Source organism: Pholcus phalangioides, unplaced genomic scaffold, assembly GCF_987345545.1.
Source record: "Pholcus phalangioides strain wild (caught in Gottingen) unplaced genomic scaffold, Ppha-v1.0 ptg000022l_1, whole genome shotgun sequence".
Lineage (NCBI taxonomy): Eukaryota > Metazoa > Arthropoda > Arachnida > Araneae > Pholcidae > Pholcus > Pholcus phalangioides.
The window spans coordinates 32,389,995-32,413,467 of record NW_028301615.1 but is presented as its reverse complement, the minus strand read 5'-3'; the positions used below and the strand labels follow the sequence as shown (position 1 = coordinate 32,413,467).

Genomic DNA, 23,473 nt, shown 5'->3' with positions numbered 1-23,473 from the left:
ATAATTTCAGAATCAATGAGATGTAATTTCAGAACCAATGAGATATAATTTCAGAACCAATGAGATATAATTTCAGAATTAATGTAAGAAATAATTTCACCAACAAATCCAGAATCGATGAAAGCAATTATTCCAGAAGTAATGAAAGAAATATGATAATTAATGAAGGAAATATGATAATTAATGAAGGAAATATGATAATTAATGAAGGAAATATAATAATTAATGAAGGAAATATAATAATTAATGAAGGAAATAATTTCAGATTTAATGAAAGAAAATTCAAGAATTAATGAAGGAAAATTCAAGAATTAATGAATTAAAATTCCAGAATTTATGAAAGAAATTATTCCAGAATTGATGAAAGAAATTATTAACATTAAAATTCAAGAATTTATGAAAGAAATTATTCCAGAATTGATGAAAGAAATTATTAACATTAAAATTCAAGAATAAATGAAGGAAAATCTAGAATTAATGATGAAAAATTCAAGAATTGATGAAATTTTTCAGCATTAACGAAAAAAATTATTCCAGCATTAATGAAAGAAATTATTTGAGCAATAATGAAAGAAATTATTTGAGCAATAATGAAAGAAATTATTTGAGCAATAATGAAAGAAATTATTTCAGCAATAATGAAAGAAATGATTCCAGTATTAATGAAAAATATAAATAATTTAATCTTTTTCCATCTTTGATGAGTTCTCTAATCCTTTTTCTTAATCTTTAAACCCAATATTTAGAGACCGAACTGTACATTTCTATGGGCAAATTGCCAGGCACTAAGGCGAATGTATATGGATTAAGGCCCTATTATAGTTGGCTATACCAGGCACGAACTTTGTTTCCACCTAGTCACGGGTAAGACGCCTTCATATACGTGTATTAAGGAGTTCTAGTCACGGGATTTCCTTGCATTTGATGTCACGGTGGCTGTGGATGCTCCCTCTAGTAACATAAGCTCGATGCTTTCGCTAGCACTCGAGTGGGTGACGATGCAGAAAGATACCTTATTAGGTGAATGCCGGGGTGGGGGGAAGAGTAAATCTTTTCCTTTAATGGGAAACAAAACATTCGGAATTCCCGAATCACCTCAAACCACTGAGCTATAACGAAAGTTTACTTACAGCTGAGTGCCTCAAACGAACTCATTCTGAAAATCTTTTGAAACTTGGTGATTGGAAACAGCTATTTTTTGGTAGTATTTTAGAAATCTTTGGTTAGTTTTGTGCCATAATTGGCAATTTCGTCATAATTTAGCAACTATTTGGTGACCAAATTTCCAGTAATTTTCTCGAGAAAATATGGTCACCGCAGTTAGTGATGGCAAATAATATCATTGAGAAGAAGTATATTTCTTCTTTCTTTATCTCTCCTCTAAGAATAATATCCTATATTCTGAATTTCTACCATCTATGTTTGAAAGATAGCACTAGTTGATTGTTTTCGTTTGCTTTATGAATAATAGATAGCAGCACGAGTGATATTTTCCTGTGTTTGTGATTCATTATCAAGATTCTGGATAGATGGCAACAAGAGCTCCAGCGTTTGAGAGGGACTTCTCTAGCTGAGCTGAGCTGAATTAAGATTTGTTTGCCAGTTCCATGTCACTATTTTTGATGGACATTCTACTGGTCTTATCCGCGGACCACTAAGGGGGTGGCCTATATTGTGAAGTGTAAGTGCGTGTGGTGCAAGGTGTGTGTAAATGTTGTGTAAAAGAAATGTCAAAATCGGGTAGTTTTAAGCTCAATACTCAATCATTTTTGCAGGTAAAATGCCACGCCACTAGCTGAAAGAAAAACGGTTGAGTCAATTCATTATGCACTTATTATGGTCAGGTTTTCAAGGGGTCTGAAGGAACATCTCTAGGTGGAAAATGGGGAGAGGAAAAATTCGCCCGATCTTGTTGGACGACAAAAAACCTCTGGGGTCAAATTCGGTGTTTAGTTCGTAACGGGACTTCTCTAATCGCATCGGTGCAAAGCTCACCATAACAAGTTCAAGTATTTTGGGCTACTTTTGAGTAGGGTGACCATACGTCCCGTATTTCCCCGGACAGTCCCGGTATTTTCTCTTTTTTTTGGCCGTCCCGACTTTTTGGCAAAAGTGTCCCGGTTTTTCCCGTATTTCACACGACGTATTTTTCAACTCATAAATTATTTTATGATAATTACAACTATATATGAGAATATTAATCTCCCACATTTGCCTTGGTAAACGTTTTTTTTGTTTCGAGGAATACATTTTAATCCACTGCAATTTGCAGTAATGCATCATTTCCCGCCATTGTGATTTTTCCGTAATTTCAACAATATTTGGCAACTTTGTTTGGTTTTGGCATCGTTTTTGGCGATAATTGGCGCTGTCCCGTATTTCCCCGTATTTGGAATGTTGACGTCCCGTATTTCTCTCGAGGAAATATGGTCAGCCTACTTTTGAGGATATTTTTTTTCAAGATCTGGCAACTCTGACGTAAACTGCATGTTTTATCCCGCCTGAAAACCCAAATTTGCAAGAGAAGAAACTTGCCTTGATGAGATGAAAAGGGCCTTGCTGTGGCCAAAAAAAACAAACAAAAAAACTGCATAAAACAAATATCGTGATTGGTTACTTCCATACCTGAATCGCTGATTGAGAAGAAAGTGGCTTTTCCATGGTATTTATTGTGAGTGAGCCAATGGAAGAAATGCAACCCGTGGGGAGACTCCAACTCGTGCTGGCCTTCGGTCGGCGCAAGAAACGATACCTCATCAAAAGGTCCAACGTGAAGATGAGAATAGCGAAGCGGTTGAAGCTGGCGAACACCGACTTCGACCTTGAAAGACTTAACTATGAAGCCAAAGAGTGGCAAAGCGTCCAAGAGGACGACCTGAAAGATAAAGATGAAATCAGGGTCAAGAATCATTGGTAAGCGCGAGCATTGCCACCACAGCCAGGGCCGTCTTAAGAGCATCACGCCCCCCCCCCCCGAGCCCAATGATTTTTCTGAGACCCTAAATGGAAAATGCTTGAAAATGTCAACCAGATCCCATTTTTGTGAGGCCCCCTTTTCTCTTGAGGCCCCTGGGGTGGGCCCATGCCTTAAGATGGCACTGACCACAGCTAGAGTGTAATTTGTTTCTTTTTGAATTAATTATCGTGTACCAGTTGTGCAACATCCCCCCCCCCCCTCCTTCCTTAATGTTAGGGCCTGTTTGACACATGGCCAAATGGTGCACATGCCTATTGCCTTAAGATTGACTTTCTTTTGTATTTTAGGCAGCAGATGTTTAGCACAGCCCCATCTTAAGAGCATCATGGGGCCCACCCAACAGACCAGACACGACCCAGGCTCTGTCCCTCCCGGGATATAAGCCTTTTACCCTTGCTGGGGAGTAATAACGGAACAGCAATTCTGTTTTTTTTTGGTGGAGGTGCGGGGGAATCGAACCCCGGGTTTTCACACCCCCTGGGCCAACTGATTTTTTTTCTGAGGCCCTACCCTGAAAATTCTCAAAATTGAACTAGTCTTTTTCTGAGGCCCCACGGCCGTACCTGGGTGGAGCCATGCATTAAGATGCCACTGTCCCACACGCAACCTCATTCCCTGTGCATGGAAAATTCTTGCCAACAATTCACTGCTTGGAGAATTCACTGGCAGTTTTCAGATGAGGAGTGGGCAAGTCACTCTTGCACTCGAGGCACAATCATATTGAGCGAGTGTACTAGCTATTTTCTGATGAGTAGTGTGGCTAGCGAGCAAACCGGTTTTTAACTGGCATAGCCAGTTTCGATTCCAAAGGACTAGTAAAATCACACTAGATGCGCAAGCAACCTATTTTCTTTCCTTTTTGTGCATTGTCGCTATTTTTCTGCGAGCTAAAGGGAGAGGGAAATGAAGTAGCCATACCCATATTGAGTCCGGAAATAAAAATGCTGGTGAGTAGTGAGAAAAGTAGCCTTCAACTTTACTCCACTAGCTGAGCGAGCAGCAAGTTTACCAGATGATGTTATTACACAGTGACTTTAGTAGCTGTGAGTAAAACCACAAGCTAGTAAACAGAACAGCTGCTCTATGGTCTGCCACTTGTTGACTTTTGTTTTTAGCACCAAACATGTCTGATGGCTCGACGAAAAGTTGCCAAGACCGTCAGACACTACGGACGCTGAAAAAAAATCATCAGCTTGCAAAACAATAGAAACCACCAAGCGTAATAGAAAAAATAGTTTAAAAAAATGAAACCTGGCCCATTTTTTAATAGTAAACGGATCGGGCATAAGGAATTAAAGGCATGAAAGTTTCTCTGAGTTTTGTTAGTGAAATCAGTGGTTGAATAAATAAATATTCTGTATTTTAAAAACTAAAACCGAACCCTTTTTTAAATAAACGGATGTGGGCATGACGAAATCCATATATGAAAAATTCTCTAGGTTCATTTTAAATATTAATAGATAAAACAGAAGGCATGACAATGGATGAATAAGTAATAAATAGAATGAAATAATAAAATGGTATGATACAACCTGACCAGTAGATAATTCAAATGACGCGAGCTAGAGAAGGGAGGAAAGGAGACAGTCCAAGAGACGCGGAACAACAGGTGTTTTGAATTTTTGGAAAATGCGGTGAACAAAAGAAAAATCCTGTTTAGCAAAGCTAGTGCCACTTGGTATCACTCAGCAAAAATTGGAAAGACGCTGAAGAATACGGCAACCTGGACCCCCATATTGGCAACTTATCACAAGCAAAAAGTCGCCAAAGTTGTGGTGAACCATATTGCATCTGTTCTGTCCTAATATATTGTAGCACCATTTTCATTTCCCCATTGTAGCCAGCATTATCACCAGCGTTCTAAGTCTTGTTATTGTGTTTGTCATCATTACATTTTATTGAGCAATAGGTCGACACTTCACCATTGTGTGTATTCTTTGCTAGTAAATTCCCCCCCCCCCCATGGATGATTCTCCAGTCAAACGAAAATGACTAGTTTTCAACCGATCATTGAGTGCGATCATTGAGTGCGATAAGTGCAAAAGAAATTAGTTTCTTGCTCGAAATATGCTAATACCAGCTATAGTTGATCTAGGCCAGTGATTCCCATTTTCGATTTTTTGTTAAAGGGATTTTTTATCTAGCTTAAAACCTGGTACTAGAGCTGGTATATGTGCTGGGTATGTGCCACTAGCATGGTTTTGAACAGCGATCAATCCAAGAAATTTGGTTGGTGTTGGGTTGCCAGAATAGGAACAAAGAGTCAAAATATAATGGATCAGTGAATTGATTCCCCGGGCCAATACCTCCATCAATGGTTCCAGAATTCCTCTATGGAATGTTCTAGTTTTGGAAAAAATAATTTGTCCAATTTCAAATTTTGTTTTTAATAGGCAAGATTCTTGGCGAAATTGTTAAATTTGGCACAACTGTGCTTATGGAATCTTAGCAGTGTAATTCTATTTTTTCCTAAATTTAACCTTATTCTGTACATCAAATTGCAATGCGACTACGTACAAAACTCTTGATTATGTGTCACAATCCTTAAATATTATTAGTAAATATTTAAGGTATCAGTTTCCAAGCTTTTGAAGGTTACACTGTGGTTTACTGTGAAGTGAAGAAAATCATCTTTGAGAGAGAGACAATTTCCAGCAATTGGAGATGATTATTGTTCTCAGTGATATATTTTTTCCTCTCATTCAGTAGTGTATTTTTGTGTGGTTCGGCAGTGCTCAATAAAGCAGTAGTTGCTGTACCGAAAACTAAATTGGTCTTTAACCCTCTGACTGCTCAATTTGTGGACCGAAATTGCTTCAAAAATTGCGTAATTTTTTTCAGTGAATTTTAAAAGTGAAGTTTGTGCGGTAATACCACGTGCGTTCAAATGCCGCAATTTAGTGGACAACTAACGACATCTGTTGGCCAAAACATAAATGAAACGTCTAATACTGTATAATTTATTTCAGTGGTTAAACGGGGGAAAAACGGGATGCGCTCCTCAATAAAGGAAGAAAAACACATGCCCGCGGAAATCGCGGGATGAGCAGATTTTGCTACATTTGAGTTGCCCGTGGAAATCGCGGGATGAGCAGCCAGAGGGTTAATAGTTGACAGTGGTTGTATTTTCTTTTTTGAGAATTTAGTTAAAAATCAAATCTTCACCTGCGAGAATGTAACTTTTCAAAATGTCCATGAGCGGTAGCCGGCTTTCTTTAAACCACGCGCCTCCACAGGAGGCCTGTCATTGGGGGGGGGGGCATTGTCCCCCCCCCCAAAAATACACTATAAATGGTATGTATATACAAATATATATATACATACATTGAGTACATGTTTGTCCCCCCCCCCCCCCCCCCCCAGAAAAAAAATGAAATGACTGCCTTTTTATTCGGAAGGAATTTTTTTACTTCAATCATGACAAAAAGTCTTCAAAAATGAAAGTTGTGTTTAAAAAACACATTTGGAGCTACTTTAGTTAGCACGGAGTGGAACTTACATGACATTAATTTAAATGTCTGCAGAAAAGTTTATCATTACTAGCGACCAGAAGGGAAGGAGATGTCACATTCATCCAAAAAGCACATGGTTGATAATGGCTGACAATGAAGAAAAGTGCCAACAGGCTAGAAAGGAAATCGTCAAAAAAATGTTGTCAAAGAAACTAAATTATATTAAAGTTTTTCCACATGGTCAAAAGAGACCTGAGAGTGAACGAGCAGGTTTTAATTAGGGCTTTGGTGGCCGTGAGAATCTCCAGATTTCTGGGCTTTAAAACTTGGCATGTTACAACCACCTTGCATATGACCCAGGTTTCAATCCGGAGAGTTGGTGCAAAGTATAAGAAAAAAAAAAAAGGGGGATGGATATTTTGAATTTAACATAACTAATTAAGTTTTGAGTTACACGGGTTACGATTAAAGAATCAACACAAACATATTGAAATGACTTCGCGTAATTTCATACCAACGGTGACAGTTTGCTTGGGAGTTCACATGGAAGAAACAATTGTAGTACAGAGATGATGATCGGATCACGTAGTCCATGATTTTGCCGACTATGATGGAAAGTGAGTGAGGTCATATTTTGGCGACGAGATTTGACATGGCAGGTGGGGTTGGCGAGATTGGAAACCAGTAGGCCTGACAATTAGAGCTGGAACGATGATCAGTAACAAGAAGTAGGGTAGCAAATGACTAGAACCATATATGACAAGTTGGAGAAGACAAGACTATCTGGACCTGACAGCGATGCACTTAGCACAAGTGAATATTACTTGCAGAGAGCATGACAATTGCATTGTGCCAGGTGGGACGTCAGGCACTAAAAGCTGACCAGCAAAGCATTAGATCGGTAATGGATGGAAAACAAATGTACTTTCAATCGTCAGATCTCCAGGTATTTATACCTGAAATAGCAAATGCGACACGATCCAACTCCAAGGACCAACAACATTTAAAAAAAAAAAGAAATGAAAATGCAATTAATAGTAAAGCAGTACGATTAATGTGCATTTTCAAACACTGGTATTGAATTTTACTGAAAAATTTCACAAAATTAAAATTACGACAAAAATAATCAATATGGCGATGTGATCAAGACGGCACATTTCTTAGTCTATGGAGTATGTATAATTAAATTCTAACTATGATTGCACATGTGCACAGTCTGTAAAGGTAAGGAGACAATATTTAACAAACTCGTATTATAAATATGTACAAATGTATGACTTTTAAAAAAAAACATGATAGAGATTTAGTGAATTCCATATGGGTTCCCAACAGCTACATCATCTTGCCAGCGGTGAAAGCTTTCAAGGAACTCTGGTCCTGTTCCATAATATGTGCTAAATTTTTCTTAAGTGTAGTTTTTCCCCCCTCTTGGTATGCACTTACCTAACATTTCTCTTACATATGTATTTGCAGCATGACTGACACAGGACATGACTCTGACCAAGAAGCTTACAGTGATGTAGAAACATGCCATAACATACGCAAGAAACTTAAAAAGAATGAAATGCTTGACGATGAGGATAGAAAATTCATGTGTCAAGTATTGTGGTTGATGGAACCCAAGTGAGTACATTTCCCATTCATTACTGGAATGTTCTGATTGAAATTAAGAGACAGTTGTCACAGACTAGTCTAATCGGCGAGATCAATCGGGGGGGGGGGGGGGAAGGCAGACATTTTTATCAACATACACTTTTGACTGACGAGTCCTCTACAGAGGACCACCACTTTAGTGGCCTCTAAATACTTAGCGGATCCAAGTGATCTGGAAATGTGTCGCGGGCTGCTCTGGACCTGCGTCGCACGTCATACAAGTGATTATGCAGCGGATCACTTAAGTAAGCTTGGAATGTGCTGCTGATAACTTGAGTGATGTAGAACCACACTGATGGCCGCACCAATGCTTTGAAACTGTCACGTCACGTAAGCGATCTGTAAATGTGCTTCTTGGTTAATTTTTATGAAATTAGGTTTGAGAAGGACAGGCCACATTATAACCCCAGGGCCACATTTTGTCCGCACAGGCCAAATGTTTACCCCGGGTCAAAGATTACCAAGGGCTTAGAGGTAGGGTCGCAATGAATTTCTTGAGCAATTTTGAGCTCTTAGCCTTCAAATAGCATTGAAATTAACAAATTGATTTAAAATAACATATAAAGACATTTTCTTTCGAAATTTTAATTTTTAAAAAAATATTTTTTGCATTAAAAAAAAATAAATTTTATCATCTGTGGAAAGGGGGGGGGGGGGAGACCACTAGCCCCCAACCCAGATTCCACCCCTGTATGTCTCTGATCCTACCAATATGCATTAGGAGGAAGGGGACAGCGCTGATTAAATTTTGCTGACGGGGAGGGTCAGAGTTTTGCTTGTTTTTTCTGACAAGGGAGTGGGTCAAAAATGGCTAAAAAAATTTGTGACGTAATACTTGAACAGCCCCTTATTTTAAAGCATGCATGTGCTTAACCCATGGCCTAAATGTGGCCTGCCTCAAGTGCCGCGGTACACTTACAAATAAATTAAGTCGCTCGTGGCACATTCTTACCTCATTTTAATGACCCGCTGCATATTTCCAGATCACTCAAGTGGCTCACGGCAAACTCTTACTTCAATTGAGCAGTCGGAGGCAAATTTCCTAATCACTTTAAGTGGCCCGCGGCACATTCCCAGATTGCTTGAGTTATCCGCAGAACATTTACAGGTCACACAAATAACCTGCGTCGCTGTTCTAGATCACTTAATCAAGTGGCCCACGACACGTCAAATCAGTAAAGTGGCCTCCACACACACCCTTCAAAAGATTGAGAGTTGAAATGTGCCGTGAGTCATTCAGATTGTCTGGTGTGCCGCGGGTTGCTTGAGTCATCTGGAAATTTGCCACAAGTCACTTGGATGATCTGAAAGTACGTAGCGGTCCACTTTAGTAGTCTGTAAATGTGTCAAGAGTGCCACGAAAATAATCTATAAAAAATTCATCTTCCCACTTAAAGTGTTGATGCATTACAGACCATTAGATGATCTGTGTGCTGCGAGCCACTCAAGTGATCTCGAAGCGTGCCGAGGGCCACTCAAATGATCAAATGTGTCTCCAGCCACTTAAGTGAACTGGGTATTTGCCGCTGATGGCTCAAGTGATCTGGAAATGTGCATGAGGTCACTTGGGTGATCTGGATATATGCTGTTGGCAGCTTATATGTGGAAATGTGCCGCAAGCCACTGAAGTAATCTGGAAATGTGTCCCACTTGAATGATTGATGATCGTTCCTTGGTCACTTGTGTGGTTTTGTTATTCATCTTGGATCACATGAGAACTCTGAGGGCTACGGGTTAGCATGTGTTTTAAGAATGTGTGTCTTTGAAAAAACCAGACATTCATGAACATATGCAGGTCATTCTAAAATCGTTGTATCCTTCGGATGTAATGTAGCTTCAGGAGGTGTTACATCAAGAGTGTTCAACATTCAGTAGAGTGTGGGTCATTTCATTGATTTTGATGTGTCGGGGTCACTCAAGCTGACCTGTAAATACATACTTCATTTTTCACAAAATTAGGTTTGAAGTTGTGGGCCACACCAGATGATTGCGGGGCCACATTCAGCCAACATTCCAGCAATGGGTTAAGCATGCATGTGTTACATTTCTATGGCAACATTCCAGCAATGGGTTAAGCATGCATGTGTTACATTTCTATGGCACCCCTACACTGGTTTTTCCTTCCAAAAGCATGGGGGAAAAATAGATCATGATCATTAATTGGACTTTTAAAGTAACAGAGAATTTGATTAATTTCTTTTTTGTTTTGCTATTTACATTGTTTTTGATCCCACATTCTGTGACTGAAAGCTTTCTCAAATGCGTTAGAACTTGAGTTTCTTGAAATATCAATAGATACTATAATTAAAATATATATAAACAGGTTATATATATTTATATATATTGACAAGGTTTGAAGTACAGTCGGTCTCCCGTATTCGCAGTGTTCATATTCAAGGTTTTTCCCCTTTATATTGGAATTTTTTTTGCAACACTCAGAAATCGTCATTCGTGTGTTTTGTTTATAAAATTTGAGTTGTGCACCCTCGCTGCACCCTCTTTTACATTCCCTTCTACCTCTGTGTTACCCTGCTCTTCTCATGCTGTTCAGTAAATGAGATATGCAAAAAAACCAATGGTTTCAGTTATTCGAGGATTTCCCGTATTCGCTGTCACCTCTGTGAATACAAGGGGCCGACTGTAATAATACACTTGAGAAATTTGCGAAGAGATTGCATGTGCACAATGAAGAAAATGTGAATAGCCGCCAAATCCTGAGCAATGTAGAATATAGAAAATATTCACGTGACAAATGACAATTTATAACACTGACATATGTTTCGGTGCTCATGGGTGCTATTAAGGTGGAAAAAACATGTTCTGTCCCAACGAAAAATGTGGTCAGAATAAAAAAGCATCTGTGGTGATCAGAGTTGTTTCCTTCACTTCAGTATTTTTATCATCTGTTTTGACGTCATAGTTGTTGCCTTCTGATAGTGACGTCATATATCCAGCTTGACTGCTTTAAATATTCTTCAAATGTTTTTCAAAATGAAAATGTAATAGGGGAATGGAGGGTGTTAATTTTGTGTCATTTACTAATTGTTCTTGAAAAGCCTTTATGTAAGTACCCTCAAAGAAGTCTAAAAGAGATGGCGAGATATCAAACTTTTTGGATAACCTTGGGCTGTGAAAAATTGAATTTGTGGTCTTCACTCCAGCAGTGTAAAGCTATTGTGAACTACTAGATTAATTCTACCAACCCAACTCTTCTAAAAAAACGTTATCACATTTACTTAAATATTAATTTGTAAATAAAATATGAACCTCTTATTACAGTCGAATCATGCGATAATGAACTCCAAGAGACCGGAAAAATCACTTCGTTATAACGAAATTTCGGTATAAAGGAATTTTAGGTTAGCATTGTTCCTATGTATACTTATTTGAGGGATTAGAAAAGTGTTTGCGTTAAAACGAGATTTTTGCTATAACGGTATTCGTTAAAGTGGGATTCAACTATATTTATATTTACTTGTATTATATCATGCAAGTTAAAAAAATTATGTGAATGGGAAGTGCCCCATGTCAGCATTAAACTGTGCATACGTATATTCTAAATCACATTTCCGCAAGTTTGTCAGGATGTGTGCTAATTTGAAAATGGTCCACAGCATAACTTATTGCTTATAGAGTACAATTATAAATGTTTACATGTTTGAAATAACCCTTGTGTCGTCCATTTTACTTTACTATGGAATGAGCATATTCGTGTGAATTTATTTTTCAGAGTGGATGGCATACGCAGAAAAGAGAAATGTGCTATTGTCGAAGTTAGCGACAAAAAGACTCAGACGTCTGGAGGTGATCTTCATTACTATGAAATCTTTATTATTTATATGAGGAAACATGTCTAAATAAGGATATTCAAGAGACTGGATAAGCAGATTTTTTTTTATCAAGAAGTTATCGTTATGGAATATATTAACACCATGAAATGTGCATTGGGACCAGAGGTTAATAGGGGTCATTCAAGTATTATGTCAGTATTTGTGGAGGGGGTTTCCCAATTTGCTGCTTTTGGTGATGGGGGGTTTGAATGATGCTCACATCATCAACCACACTGTATGAAAATATTAAATGTTCTCAATGACATCTTTACTGAGTGTGCCAAAAATGAAAATCACTCCCAATGTTTATGGGCAGAAGGAAAGAAATACATACAAATTATGGAAATACAGAAGGAAACACTTATACTTTATGAACAGTATGTAGATGTGATTTCTTTATTCTGCATGGAAAGACTGACATGGAACTATATTCTTCTCAGGGCAATGCAGAACCTGCCTTGGGGGGGGGGGGAGAATGTGACGTTTTCTTAATTTATTAAAAAAAAAAGTTTTTCAATTTTTTTAAAATTTTTTTATATGAACTTTTTTTTTTGATCGAGTCTATGATTGTCGGGGGGGGGGGGGGGGACCCCCCTCGGGAGAGTCTCCGGATTTCAGGATTTCAAAAGTTGGCACGTCTGCATGCATGTATTTCTCTTAAAAAAACACACACACACAGCCGTAACACTTACTTTATTTTCCAAAATTTCAAAAGGTCATGAAAGCGTAGTTTTAGCTGTTCTGTGAAGAATTAAATTCAAAGAAATAGTTGGGAAATCCACTTTTTCTTATCTGAAAAACCACTTTTAATTGCTATGTGATGCTTGTGTCTGAAAATCTGTCAAATTGTTTATGTATCCACACGTGTATCTTTTGTATCAATAGATTCAGGAGTAGATGAGGAAGACTGCTGTTTATTCCTTTTGTTATATGCAGGGGCAGTCTAACCCCTACTATGAAAAGATTGTTAATCATTTTTCAGAATTGATCTAGTATGACATTTGAATAAGACCGCAAAGGGAAAAAAACTTATTAATTTATTCTGAGAACTTTTTCTAGTTCGTATCTGTCGGTTTCTTTATTCAGAGACAGATTTCGAACCTATTGAATATTATTTTCTAATCAGTATTTCTTGCATTTCTTATGTTTTTGGATTTATCCTTTATTGTATTTATATCTTTTTTTTCATTGTAGAGAACAAAAATGTTCAAGATGGCGACAAGAGCGATGACGAGTCTAGAAATAGTGGCACTGAGGAAAGAAAAAGGAGCAGAGCCTCAAACCGCAGACGTTCAAGAAGTTCAAGTTAGTTTTTATTTTAAATCTTATAAGCTTATTTTTTACCAATATTTCTTGCATTTCTCATGTTCTTGGTTTCATTTTTTTATTGTATTTACATCCTATCAGATTACATTGAAGAGGAGGCAAAAGATTTTCAAGATGGCAGCGATGATGATTCCAGAGAAAATGGCACAGAGAAAAGAAAAACGAGGAGCAGAGCGTCAAACCGCAGAAGTTCAAGAAGTTCAAGTTAGTTTTTATTTTAAATCTTATAAGCTTATTTTTTATCAATATTTCTTGCATTTCTCATGTTCTTGGTTTCATTCTTTATTGTATTTACATCCTATCAGATTATATTGAAGAGAAGGCAAAAGATTTTCAAGATGACAGCGACGATGATTCCAGAGAAAATGGCACAGAGAAAAGAAAAACGAGGAGCAGAGCGTCAAACCGCAGAAGTTCAAGAAGTTCAAGTTGGTTTTTATTTAAATCTTATATGTTAATTTTTTTATCAATATTTCTTGCATTTCTCATTATATTCTTGGTTTCATTCTGTCGAGGATCGACCACTTTCATGGTTCGTAACTGTCAGTGAAAACTACTAAAAAAACAATCCAGAGTCAAAAATGCGAAATGGGAGCAATTTATATTTATTCAGTCTAAAAACAGGTATATATGGGGGAAAAAATAACGCCACTCTTGTGATGTAAAACTTAATTTGCATGAATTCACGAAAAAACATCTGCCCTCCGTTTTTCGTCTATTCTTTCACATAAGACAGAAATATTGCGACAAAAGTCCTTAATTTTCTCAATAGAAATTAGTAAGTACATCAGCTAAGTTTTGCTTACGAACGATGTGAATCAAATTGAATTTGCCTTGATTCAATTCGTTTTTGACAAAAAAATATCTGGTATTCACATGTTTTGTTTGTCTATTTTCAATACAATTTTTGGCACAATAAATAGCACTCTTACTGTCACAATATACGACATGTTTTTTGAAGTTAATTTTCATGTTTACACATTCACGCTGTATTCGTGACAGCAAGATAAGCTCCTTAACAACCTCGGAAAGAGCTATAAATTCAGCTTCCATGCTCGAAAGTGCTACAGTATTTTGTTTTGATAACCAGGAAAAAGGAATACCAGCAATCAAAACCACGAATCCACTGACAGATTTTCTGTCATCACGGTCAGATGACCAGCTAGCATCTACATAAGCTGTAATATCAATTTTTTAGCAGGAGACAAATTTACAGCATAGTCTTTCATATTAACAACATATTAAAAAACTTCATAATATTTTAAATGTTTTTCAGATGGAGAGTTACAATACTTAAATAAAAAAAAAAAAAAAACTGCAAAAATTATGTTGGGCCTAGTTCTTGTTAAAACAAATTTTTAGCCATTTTTGACCCCCGCCCCATTGTCAACAAAATTTCATCATCAGCTCTGCCCCTCTGAATCCAACTCATATTTTCATAAAGGGTGGTTGATGACAAGCATTATCCAAACACCCCCCCCCCCCCGTCATCAAAAGTCAGCAAATCGGAACCCCCCACCCCACATCGATGATGACGTGATACTTGAATGGCCCCTTACACTATTTCTCTATATAACTTTTTTGATGCATTAATACTTCATTATTTATAGTTTCAAACTCTACACCTAGAAATTTTTCGATCGGACCCAAGACTTTAATATCAAACTTATCTTATTTTTTCGATTGCTAAATTTATTAAATCACAATCAGGTGCAAAAATCGCAAGATCGTCTACGTATACCAATACGATTACATTCCAGTTTAAATGGTATACGCAATTGCAGCTTGAGAGTTTCTCAAATTTGAGTTGTAAAAGAACTGTGTAGCTTATGAAACCATTCACGACCTGCTTGATGCAGCCCGTATAAAGCTTTTTTTAATTTCATTACAAAATGTTCTTTATCCTTCTCCACAAATCCTTGTGGTTGTTCTAGATAAATGTTTTCCGATAGGCTTCCATAAAGATAAGCACATTTAATATCAGCATGCATGTCTCCAATTTTTCAATATCACCAAAATGATATAAAATAATCTCACTAAAGTAAAACGCACAACTTGTGAAAACGTGTTGAAATAGTTTATACCTTCAATCTGCTTGAAAACTTTGGCGACAAGTCGCGCTTGGTACCTTTGTATTTTCTCTTGATAGTCAGTTTTTACGTTATAAACCCATTTACTGTCTAACATTTTCTTTGCTTGATCTCTAGGAATTAGATCATACACATCACTGGATTTAAGGGTTTCTAGTTCTTCACTCATTGCATTAAACCATTTCGTATTATCAGGTCCATTTTTCGCTTCGTCAAATGATTGTGGAATTTTCACATTTGCACAATGAGCTTCAGTTTCATCCCTATTTACTATTCCGGTTTCCAATTCGAGATCGCTAACAACATTCTCACTTTGGTTTTGATCGTCAGTTTTTCCTGAAAAATCAAAATGTTCAGGTTCACAATATTGCTTTATCTCATTTAAGCGTCTTAGACTAACATTTAACTCAGGGTAATACTATACATCCTTTCTCTCTGCAGATTTTCAGGTCATTATTTTTCGCACCCATTTAATTTTCACTGGATGAAAATCAAACAAGTCCATGTTCGAGTTTTCATCATCATATGTTTCATTTAAATTTTTGATGTGTACTTTGTTTGCCAAGTTTCCCGTCTTGTATTTGAATTTATTCTCATCAAATCTTACATGTTTGGTTTCTATCACTCTGTGTGCGCTAGATTCCCAAATTCTGTATCCCTTCGTTCTCCGGGCATAACCAACTAGATATCCTATATTTGCTGTAGAGCCTAATTTTCCCCTTTGTTTTGGGATATGCATATACACTATGCAACCAATTCTCTTGAGATGTTTGACAGAAAACATCTTTTTAACCAGACTTTCAAGGGAGCTTTTCCGTCTAGACTACTGTGAGGAAAACGATTCTTCAGATAATTTTGTATATGCACAAATTCAGCCCACAAAAATTTCGGTAACTCTGTTTCGTACAGAAAAGTCTGAACACCTTCCATGATTGTTATTGAATCTTTCTGCAACTCTGTTCATTTCCGGGGAGTAAATGTTCGTTTGCTCAACCCTGATACCTTGCTCTTTTAAGTGCTTTACAAAATAATTGGCGGTAAATTCTAAACCATTATCACTACAAATCGATTTTATTTTCTTTCCATGCAGTCTTTCAGCTTCAGCTTGAAACTCTTTAAAACACTCAAAAGCTCCATTTTTGTTTCATAAAATGCACTGTTCTGTATTTAGAATAATCATCAATTATACTAAGAAAATATCTGGAACCATCTAATGACTGCACTGGGGCTGGTCCCCACACATCTAAATGCAAAAGTTCAAGCACATCATTTGTAACAAAGCTGTTTATTCTTTTAAAGCTTTCTCTCATTGATTTTGTTAAGTTACAAGCGTCACAAAATTCAAACTGGCCACTCAGATTTTTGACACCATGGCAAAAATTTTCTTCCTTGGCTTCGTCTTGAATTCACTCCCTCGTCTTAATGCCTTCCGCCATTTTTTAGACTGTTGACAGTGTCTTATGAAATGTCCTGGTTGACCACACCTAAAACAGGTTAACCTGGATTTACGATTTTCCAATGGGAAAGCTGTCTGCGGAGAGTCACTCAGAATATCTTGATCTCCACGATGTTGAAGACGGTCATACTCTGATATCAATTCTTTGCGTACGTTTTCCGATGTAAAGTCCTTATTCGATTGTTGTTACACTTGTATTACAACGTTTTCGTATTTTTCTAGCAAGTTGGATAACATCTGGTATGCGATTTCGTCATCTATTACAATTTTGTCCGCTGATTCAAATTCTTTAGCAGCCCTCAAAAGGCGACCCAAGAAAACAGACATGCTTTCGTTAGATTTCAGTCGACAGTTCATGAATTCAGTTCGTAGAGTGGCAATTCTAGCTAGCACAGGTCGTTGGAGCAAAAGCACTACACAAATTTGCCCCAGGCATCATTAGCTGTTGTGGCTTCAATCACAAAGTTCTTTAAATCATTGTCAATGAGGAGATATATTGTTGACAATGCTTTCGAGTCCCGTTTTCTCCACACTTTGAGTTCTTTCTCATTTTCTTGAGGAGGCTTGAGCTTGAATCCATCCACAAGAGTAAACACATCATAGTTCATGAGAAGCATCTTCATGTTGAATTTCCATTCCTTGAAGTTATCACGATTTAATCTCCAAAATTTGAACACACTCGTTTCTTCCGCCGATGCCATTAACTTTCCAAGGTTAGCTCTTCCAAGAAGTAAACAATTTTCGAAAAGCTAGAGTTTTCACATTTATAATTTAAGTACTGATTACTTTAGAACTTCCGAACCACAAAAAAGAACCACGCTCTGCTACCAATTGTCAAGGATCGACCACTTTCATGGTTCGTAACTATCAGTGAAAACAATTAAAAAATGATCCGGAGTCAAAAATACGAATGGGAGCAGTGTATATTTATTCAGTCTAAAAACAGGTATATATACACAATGCTTGTAGGAAAAAAATAACGGCACACTCTTGTGACGTAAAACTAAATATGCATGAATCAACAAAAAAACACCAACACATTCTTTATTGTATTTATATCTTATCAGATTACATTAAAGAAGAGGCAAAAGATTTTAGAGATGACAGCAACAACAGTGAAGATGAGTCCATAGAAAATGATACAGAGGAAAGAAAAAGCCGGAGCAGAGCCTCAAACAGCAGGAGTTCAAGTTAGTTTTTATTTCAATCTTATAAGCTTATTTTTTTATCAATATTTCTTGCATTTCTCGTTGTGTTCTTTGTGTCCATTCTTTATTGTATTTACATCTTATCAGATTACATCAAAATGAAGAAAGATTTTAAAGATGACAGCGACGATGAGTCTAGAGAAAGTGGGACTGAGAAAAGAAAAAGGAAAAGCAAAGGCTCAATCCAAAGAAACTCTAGTTAGTTTTATTTAAATCTTATATGCTTATTTTTGATTAGTATTTCTTGCAATCCTCTATGTTCTTGGCAGCTCCGCCCTTACCAGATGTGGGGGCCAGGTACGTGTCAACAATTTATGGGCACCAAAAACATTTAGAATCCCCTTTTGCTTGCATTTTATATATTTTGCGGAGGAAAGAAAGCTGATTTATCTTTTCAGAATGCTACAGTAATGTTCGGAAATATCCATGGGAAAAACTTTAAACACACCATCGCATATAAATTAACATAAAAATTGATGGAATTCAGCATTGAAGGTAATTTAAAACTTACGAGAAAAACTGTTCCAGAAACTAATGAACATTATAGACTTCATGAATTAAAAATAATTAAAAGAAACAATTCAATAATTCCAGCACTTATATAAATTCAGAATTAATAAAACAAATAATTTTTCAGAATTGATGAAAAAAATTCAGGAATTACGGAAGGGAAAAAATTCTAGAATTGAAAAAAATTTGGGGAATTACGGAAGCAAAATCCAGATTTGATGAAAATTTAAGAATTATGGAAGAGAAAAAATTCCAGAATTGATGGGAAAAAAAAGTTTCATAATTTATGGAAGAAAAAAATTCAGAATTAATAGCAGTGATAATTCTATTATGGATAAAAATTCAGAATTGACAGAATAAATAATTCCAGAGTTAATAACAAAATAGTTAAAATATACAATTAATGCAAGAAATAACTTTAGAATTGGTGAAAGCTTCTAAAACTTAGCGTGAGTGCAGGGCCCCACAAAGCGCTGGGCTCAGTGTGACCACACCTGTAGTACCGGAGCCCCTTAAGGGCGGCTCTGGTTCTTGGTTTAACTTTATTGCAGGGGTTTCTCCGGCTTTTTCCACCTGCGGCACCCACTTTCTGTAATCAATACTTATTCGCAGCACCCTGGATCAGTTCAACAAATATCTTTGAAAAACCTTTGTCAGAGCCACTGTTCCGCCACAGAATATACCAAGTTTCATCAAGTTTTTCATACATTTGTCTGAGTAGTGTTAGTTTATTTATAATCATGCTGTATTATAATATTTAGAATGCCAATAGAGACCAGGAATGAATTTTTAAATTCAGTGACGTAATTCAAACAACACATGATCAGGTACAGCACAAAGAAAGGGGAAAAGGAAATAGCTAGTTTCTAGAAGAGAAATGCTAAAGTAGAAGAAGAAAGCAACAGGTAGCATGCAGAGAAAGTCACAGATTCCGGATAAATTTGAGTATCTGCATCACAGGATCCTTTCGATTTTACTAGTATATTCAGGCAGTTCATGCTTTCTTTTTGATTTTGCTACCAAAAATCTTTGGTTCATTAAAAATGTCAGACATTAATTTTTCTTTTTGCACAGATTAGATGAGTCGAATGGGGAAATGTAAATTGACTGAAATATTTTTGTACTACTTGATCGTGTCTCTAAAATTGTAAGGTTTCAAGTATAAGCCTTGGTTTTCCTGGCATGTGGGGATGGACCAGATTCCAACATTTAAAAAGCTGATATCCCTTGAGTTTTACAGCATGTTGGCTATTGCGGGGTAATACTGTATAAAGGAAAGAATTGTTAATCTTGTGAGTTTTGTTGAAAAAACTGGTAGTGCAATCTTGGAGTTGTGAAAATTAAACTTGTTTAAAAATGTATGTGATATACGAAGATGATTAAATGTTAGAAACTGGTATTTGTCTTAGGCTTTGCTGGAAGAAATATTAAAAACGTGTAAAAAAAAAAAAAAATGGTGCAATATTACCTGGGTGCAAGTAAAATCTGAAAAACGGGAAAGAGGGAATGACAATGAGCAAAAATGCAAGGAATTGGCCAGAGATTTGCTGAGGTTAAATAAATTAGAAAATCACATTTATTTTAGCATTGTGCATATAGGAGATTCTCATAGAATAAATACTTGTAAATGATAAACAGAAAAATACATGAAAATTGACTCTTAGTGGGATTCATATTTTAAATTATGGCAATAAATTATTACTTGTTCGGCTGTACATAAATAATAAAAAATGTGCACTAAAAATATAATGTAAAAAAAATTGAAGGATACTTCCTGGAGGATTGATAGCTGAATTGCAGGTGAACGTGGAAACAGCATCGTTGTGTTATTCAAAGGATGTGTCTATCGAGAATGTCAGTCTATGAACGGTTAGCTCGGACAGTCACTTGTACTAGGATGCTTCTTTTAGCTCAGTCAGGAATGTCATGGTGAGTTGGCGATGGGCAATAATTCCGAACAAAGTTAATATTTTCCTAGATGTGCACATGTAAGTTTCAAGGAAAGGCCCACATGGACTATGCTATGCTCATATACTCTATATTTACATCATGACTGCCCTCGGTCTGTACATGACCAAGCTCTTTAATTTCACACCTTGGTGATGACGATCTCGTCTTGCTGGTGTCCGTGACTGTTCTTTTGTGCTGTAGCAGTCACTGTAACCGGTGATTTCTGGTTGTCATCAAGTCTATACAAAAGTCCTGGCGTTGAATTGACGATAGTGCACCCTCAGTTGGTAAACGGCTAGCAACCTCTTTTTGGTATGGAGACAATAAGTCAGGACAATTGTTGAAGATTTGTATGCAATGTATTCAGAAGAATGGGCTTTAGCTGAAAAAAAAAGTTCAATGTGTTCTTTTCTGTGACACACATCTTGGGAAGCAGTTTTGCAATCGGGGTCGAGTATGAAAAAAAAATATATATAATGCAAGTTCATGCCTGTGATGGCATGGCAAAGGCCAGGTGCATAGTGCAGCGACCAAGAGGTATGGGAGTGTATAATGGACACTAGCAATGAAAATTATTCTTTTGTTCTACACCATACATACTTTAGAAGCAGGGCGACCACTTAACAAGGTTTGTGATTGAACAAACTTGTCTGTTTTGGCTTTTTTCTTTCACTCTTCTGCAGAGGAATCGCATCCTTGCATTTTGGAACCCCTTCCATCATTTTCTCTATCCTCTTTTGCTTTGTGTGAACATCTTTCCCCATCACTATGCATTTTTTTAGTTGCAATTCTTTTAACTCTTATCTCTTTGTCCCATTATGAGCACAGCCTAAATACCAGACATTGTATGGAATGCAGAATGTCAGATTTCATACTTTGCCCATAGTAATACAAGAAACCAAGTTTCAAAATGGAGGAAAGAGTGGCAGCTTAGAATGTCTTTATTTTGTTATTTTCAGAAAAATCCAGGAAGTCGGACATTATGGACTTTGGTCACCTGAGTCACCTTGCTATTTTGAACAAGATGAAGTCGGAACTGAAGAAGCAAACTCCAGACTCCGAAATCCTCAGTAAATTGATGGACGCATCATTCATAGCCCGACAAAGTCAGATAATAAACCAGAATCCACCAGTCAGAGAGATACTGAAGACTTACCCAGCACTTAAAATATCAGAACAGGTAATTTTGTTCCCCCATACATTTCTATGAAATTATGATTTTATATGAATGCCTTGTTCTCAACAATGAAAACGTCATTTCATTGTCTTTTCCACTTATCTTTTTTATACAATAAAACCTGTCTTTGACAGAACCTGTATTAATTGGAAACCTGTCTTCAATGAAAAAAAAATCTTGGTCCCCTGATTTCAATGCCAAATTACACATTAAAAAATTGATGGATTAAACAACCTGTATAACCCAGAAACGGAAAGGAAAATCGCACCCTTTCAGCAAAAAATTTCACACAAACACTCTGTGTTATGCGACCAAAGGATCACACTAACTGTTAAAATGCTCTATCAAAATTTTTTACGTAATCCCTGCTTGCCAATGCAAGTCTACATCATCCACCTTTAAGATAAAAAACTGTTTCCCTACTTGATGCCGTGGTTTTATTAAGCCATATTTAATGAAGCAGTTGGTTTCTGAAACTGTAACAATTTTTCAGAAAGGCAGGCTTTCCTATGGGAAGAATTAGGTGTAATGGGTTGGATTCCCTCAAATGATATGCAAGACAAAATAGTATGAAAGTTGTTTTCCATGATCAAAGTGCTGTGCAGGGCCCATATTAGAGGGAGGCGAAGGGGAAAACTGTCCAGGCGGCAAATTTTAGGTAGGAATGAAAATGCTTTATAAAATTGTTGAATTTTACATTGGTGAGGATTGCAAAATCATAATCAAATCTTCCTCACAAAAATCCTATTTTCAGCCCTGGTGCTGAGGATTACGTAAAGTATTACATAATCATACACAACAATGTGTAAACTGAATGTGACTTGAGAGATATTGACACCGTTATATTGAAAATTTTAGAGAGTAAAGAATGTAAATGTCGTGATATTCCAGAAGAACAGTATAGGAGGAAGTTTTATACAGATGGTGTCAAAACCTAAATATGTAGCAGGGGTGCAAGAGCTGCTCTAAACTTCGCCAAAACGGTTCTCTTGGTACATGGTGTGCCGAATCCCTGCGCATTTGCTTCAATTCTTGTTTGTGGTTCGCGGAGGTACTGCTAATACACTGTAGTGCATCAAATACCCGAGACTTTAGGAAAAGAAGCATGAAAATTTTGTTCATGGGACACGTTCTTTCCGAGACAAGGAAAAAGATACGGAAGAAAAACTTTTTCACTTCCTAACCATCTACCACAATCGTGTTATCTCTCGTGACCTTGGAAAGTAGTTCTATTACCTTAAAGTACAAAGTCCTGTACTATTATTGGTATAACCCACAGGCTATCAAAGTCCCTGAATGGAATTTTCCGATTTTGGGGAGAGCAGGGCTCCCACTCGTCCTACTTTTTGGTAAAATGTCCTACTTTTGTCCTACTTTCTAGTTTTTGTCCTACTTTTTTACCAAATCCTATCGACAAACTTTGTGTAATTGATTTTAATTGAGCAGGAAATTATTGATATATTGCCAAATATTACAAATGTTGTAGAATGCAATTAATGATTCTGCCAAACCAGAAATTTCATAATTTTTAAGGTTATTTGGAGGGGGGTAGTGTATGTGGTCCATTTGATTGAATTAATTTTTCATTTGCTTAGTTTGAGGGTTCGACAAGTATAGTAGTCATTAAAAACTTCTGTCTGGATGGAAAAATAATTTTGTATTTATTACTTCATGGTCTTGGACAATAACTTTCATCATTTAAAATTATGGTGCAAATAGATGAAACAACAGTTTGCATTTCAAAGCAGTTGGATACATAGGCCTATTCTAGGTTTGGTGATTCTGATGCTACCCAATAGCATTCACATGGTTCGTACGGTCCTTGAAAACCTTGAAAAGTCCTT

General features: G+C 36.8%; 1 protein-coding gene across 2 annotated transcripts in view; it reads left to right on the top strand.

Moving 5' to 3' along the window:
* Positions 1-2,469: 2,469 nt before the first annotated feature.
* LOC149070209 (uncharacterized) overlaps positions 2,470-23,473 on the top strand; it is a 46,540-nt gene continuing 25,536 nt past the window's right edge. The window contains exons 1-9 of one of the 2 annotated variants that reach the window (XM_089249461.1): positions 2,470-2,913; positions 7,903-8,052; positions 11,813-11,886; positions 13,107-13,217; positions 13,320-13,442; positions 13,544-13,666; positions 17,852-17,974; positions 18,080-18,190; positions 21,412-21,632. In XM_089249461.1, the coding sequence (XP_089105587.1) occupies positions 2,660-2,913; positions 7,903-8,052; positions 11,813-11,886; positions 13,107-13,217; positions 13,320-13,442; positions 13,544-13,666; positions 17,852-17,974; positions 18,080-18,190; positions 21,412-21,632 (1,290 nt within the window). In that variant the 5' untranslated portion in view covers positions 2,470-2,659. The remainder of the gene's footprint in view (positions 2,914-7,902; positions 8,053-11,812; positions 11,887-13,106; positions 13,218-13,319; positions 13,443-13,543; positions 13,667-17,851; positions 17,975-18,079; positions 18,191-21,411; positions 21,633-23,473) is intronic. The other variant, XM_089249462.1, reaches the window with a different exon arrangement.